The sequence below is a fragment of the Cricetulus griseus genome, unplaced genomic scaffold (genome assembly GCF_003668045.3).
Source record: "Cricetulus griseus strain 17A/GY unplaced genomic scaffold, alternate assembly CriGri-PICRH-1.0 unplaced_scaffold_256, whole genome shotgun sequence".
Classification (NCBI taxonomy): Eukaryota; Metazoa; Chordata; class Mammalia; order Rodentia; family Cricetidae; genus Cricetulus; species Cricetulus griseus.
In genome coordinates this window covers 13,222-17,247 of record NW_023276982.1, presented here as the reverse complement: position 1 = coordinate 17,247, position 4,026 = coordinate 13,222, and the positions used below count along the sequence as shown (strand labels likewise).

Here is a 4,026-nt window from a genome sequence, read left to right as displayed (position 1 = left end):
TGCAGGGTCCAGGAGGGACTCCACGTGGAAGTCCTGTTGGGGACTTTGGATGGTTTTCTCCAGAACTGCCATCTCCAGCCCAACAGTTTTAGAGCCTATCTACTGGAATTCCTTGAACTCCAGGTAAGTGGTGTCCACGATCCCTTTTGCTCACCCGGCCTGGACCTGTCCCGGGAGTCCGCCATGTGGTCCAGGCGGGAGGATGACTCAGAGCCTGTCTCTAGACCCTGATGCGCCCGTCCCCCGCCAAGTTTCTCTAGGAGGGGACCGGTTGGACTTGCGAGCCCAGCTCCAAGTGGCTCTTCCTGGGGATCCAAACTCAAGTGTTCCAGGGTGCCTGACTCCCTGGCGACTTGGGTGGCACTTTGCTAAAGGTATCTCATGGCTCTACCCGGCCCTCCCTTCTTTGTGGAGAATGGAGAACGTTGCCACTAAAGGGGCTGCAGAGGCGCATCGACTGGCGGGCTCCGCAGGCAGGTACAGATGCTGCGCTTTCAGGGTGTGGGTAAGGCACCGCCCGGTTCCCCGAGGGAAGGCAACAGACATTGGGAGTCTGGGGCATTGGGATGTCCCTTTGGGGAGGGGACAGTGGGCCCGCAGTGTCCGGGAGCCGGAGTGAATTGGAGTCTGCTCCCAGCCCTGACGTGCACCGCGGAGCTCGCTGGCTTGAGGGAACTCGCTGCCTTGCTGGCTCTGGCTGCCCGCGCTCTGAAAGCCAGCCTCTCCCTTCAGGTCAGAAACAGAGGCCCAGCCTCTGCGTTGAGCTCAGAGCCATGCCCAGTCAATGGCGCTGCTTTTAGTATTTGGGGTGTAGCTAGTCGCTAGATCAGACTCGCTTTTTGCAAAGCACAGGGAGGGGAGAAAGTCAGGCCTGAGACTAACTTTTAGGTCTGGGCTCCCAGGGTGCACTCTGGTTTAGAAAATGCCAGCCATGCTTTGGGATTTGCGGCCAGGGTCTCTGGAACCTCACTTGGGTGCTGCTATTTCCTCATCTTCCAACTATGGCTAGAAAGTGCTGTGGGGAATTCTGGTATCAGACCTGGGAGAGTGTGGAGACTCTGGGTGGCTCATCGATCTTAGGGCAGACTGAGTATAGTACTCAGGCCTGTACAGGCAGTCACTCTAGGCACTCAGCTAGCTCCTTTGCCACAAATACCGTATATTCCACATGACTTTACTCATTTACATGCTGGTTTCTATATAAACTGGGTCACACATTTACACTTTACTCTTGTATCTGTCAGTTAATAGGTCAGTCTCCCACAAGATTTTAGGTTGGAATCGTTGTTGTTTCATTTTTTTGCAGTTTTCTGCTTGGTGTCGGTTGAACCTTGTCACTTGCAAATAGGCTTGTGGTGGTAATATGCAAATTGCCTGAGTGATAGCTGTGCCCCAAACACTGACATGACCTTTGTCCAGGGCATGGTGCTGCTCTGAGCAGTTTGTTCTCTTCCTCTTGTAAGACGGCCAATCCTGTTGCTTTCAGGCCCCACCCTTATAATCTGATTTAACCCTGGTGAGTTCCTTAGCCACTCCAAGTCAAGTGCAGTGGGTTGCAATGGGCACTGGAGCTTTAATGTATGTTTTAGGAGAACACATTTCAGCTTCTGGCATCATAGAATACACATTCTCACGAGCTTAGCCTGGGGTTGCATCTCACTAATAAAGTCACCCAAGTGTGAAGCTGAGCAGTATTAGCCAGGGAACACCAAAGTGCTTAGTATCTGGCACTTATCAGTTAATCATGGTGTGTCTAAAGGTGATTTTAAAGACAGTTTCCTATCCTTTCTTTTGCAGGTGCTAACTTTGGGTCCCTTCTTGGAATAGGAGGAAGAGCCGTTCTCTACTTTTCAGAACTACGGAAAAACTAAAGAGAACCGATTTCAATAAGCTGAACTCTCTTCTGGCCTCTCCTCTTTCGAGACAGCACCACTTCACCCTGTAAGAAGCCTGAAGAATTAGACCAGTCACTATGAATGTGACCACCTTGTTTTCCCTCACAAGTCCAGCTGTGAAGAGACTTCTAGGTTGGAAACAGGGTGACGAAGAAGAAAAATGGGCAGAGAAAGCTGTGGACGTGTTGGTGAAAAAATTGAAGAAAAAGAAAGGGGCCATGGAAGAGTTGGCGAAGGCCCTGAGCTGCCCGGGACAGCCAAGTAACTGTGTCACCATTCCCTGCTCCCTGGATGGCAGGCTGCAGGTGTCCCACCGGAAGGGATTGCCTCATGTCATTTATTGCGGAGTGTGGCGCTGGCCAGACCTCCAGAGCCGCCATGAACTGAAGCCTTTGGATTGCTGTGAGTTTCCTTTCAGTTCCAAGCAGAAGGAGGTGTGCATCAACCCCTATCACTATAAGCGTGTGGAGAGCCCTGGTGAGTGGTGTGGACTGTGTGTGCCCAGAAAAGGCTCTAGAGATCAGAGCAATACCACCTTTCTCTTGTGGGGTGTAATTCCAAAATATCTTGGGGAAGTTTTGTTTGTATTCATTTATGCGTGTGCAAAAGAGCACAGGAACTCTATATACTCAGCTTTCGCTCATTGTAACAAGTGTCTGTAACAATCACTTTATAAAGAGGAAGGTTTACTTTACTTCATGACTTTGTAATTATCAGCCCTTCGTCCCATTGGCTCCAGGGCTCTCTGTCCTGGTTAAATAACAGACTCAGAACTCCCAGGTGCCAGCTGAGACTGGTTTCATTTAAAAGAACAATAGAGGGCTCAGAGGTTGGAGCACTGGCTGCTCTTTCAGAGGTCCTGAGTTCAATTCCCAACCACCACAGAGTGCCTCACAACCATTTATAAATAAAAAGATTTGGTGCCCTCTTCTGGTGTGCAGTCATACATGCAGGCAGAATACTCTGTACATAATAATAAAATAAATATTTATAAAAATAAAGCAAAATCCAAGCAATGGTGGCCCACGCCTTTTTAATCCCAGCACTCAGGAGGCAGAGGCAGGAAAATTGCTATGACTTGGAGACCAGCTTGTTCCAGGACAGCCTCCAAAGCCACAGAGAAACCCTTTCTCGAGGGAAAAAAATAAGCAAAAGAACAGGAAGCAAAGTTAAACTGAGCAGCACTGTTGTGAAGCAGGGTGAGTCTGAGAGTATAGCCAGTATAGTAACAGATAACAGAAACCTAATATCCCAATAGCAAGAGCTGGAGATATGGCTCAGTGGTTAAGACTACTCTTCTAGAGGAGCCAAGTTTGGTTTAGTGTTTCACAACGTCCTGTAACTGATACTCCCTGGCATCTGATGCCATCTTCTGGCTTCTGTGCACACTGCAAGCCCAGATGCACATACCCATAGATAAAAATTAATAAATTAATAAATGCTTATTCCCCAAGCAGTTTCTAAACACCCCCAAGGTGTGTCACCTGTGTGTGTGTATGTGTGTGTGTGTGTGTGTGTGTGTGTGTGTGTGTGTTTATGTATGTGTATGTTTGTCTAATGGGGGTGTTGCTTTTTGTAGGATGGGAGATTCTTTTCTATCTCCGCTTATGTGTGGAGTTATGGAAGCAAGTGGTTAGCATGGTGGCAGGAACAGGAACTTGAGATACAGGAACATTTCCTTTTTTTGTTTTTTTGAGACATGGTTTCTCTTTGCAACATTTGGTGCCTGTCCTGAAGCTTGCTGTGTAGACCAGGCTGGCATGGAACTCCCAGAGATCCTCCTGCCTCTGCCTCTCAAGTGCTGGGATTAAAGGCTCCAGCCATCATTCCCTGGCTCAGTTATGTTTATGTGTTCCCTGCCTTTAGAATGAAAATAACCATCGTTGTTTTCTGTGCTGTTTTTGAAGTAGCATCTCCCATATCCCATACTGGCCTGATAGTAGCTATAAAGCTGAGGCTGGCCTTAAAATTTCTACTTAAGCAGCCAGTGTGTAGTGGTTCATGACTCCATTAGCATCCCCATGCTACTCCTGTTGCCCTCCCCCTAAGCAAAACTCTCACCCCAGCTCCTGTAGTCTGCAGGCTGTATGCCTCAATCCTTCCCCCAGCAGCCACAGGCCCCTGTCTCCCA

At 48.8% G+C, this 4,026-nt stretch overlaps 1 protein-coding gene across 1 annotated transcript; it reads left to right on the top strand.

Moving 5' to 3' along the window:
• Positions 1–1,972: 1,972 nt before the first annotated feature.
• Positions 1,973–2,372, top strand: LOC113838982 (mothers against decapentaplegic homolog 1-like; the record flags this gene model as incomplete). Its single annotated transcript, XM_027434465.1, has 1 exon — positions 1,973–2,372. A coding segment is annotated over exon 1 (400 nt), but the record flags the coding sequence as incomplete, so codon positions are not given.
• Positions 2,373–4,026: the final 1,654 nt, after the last annotated feature.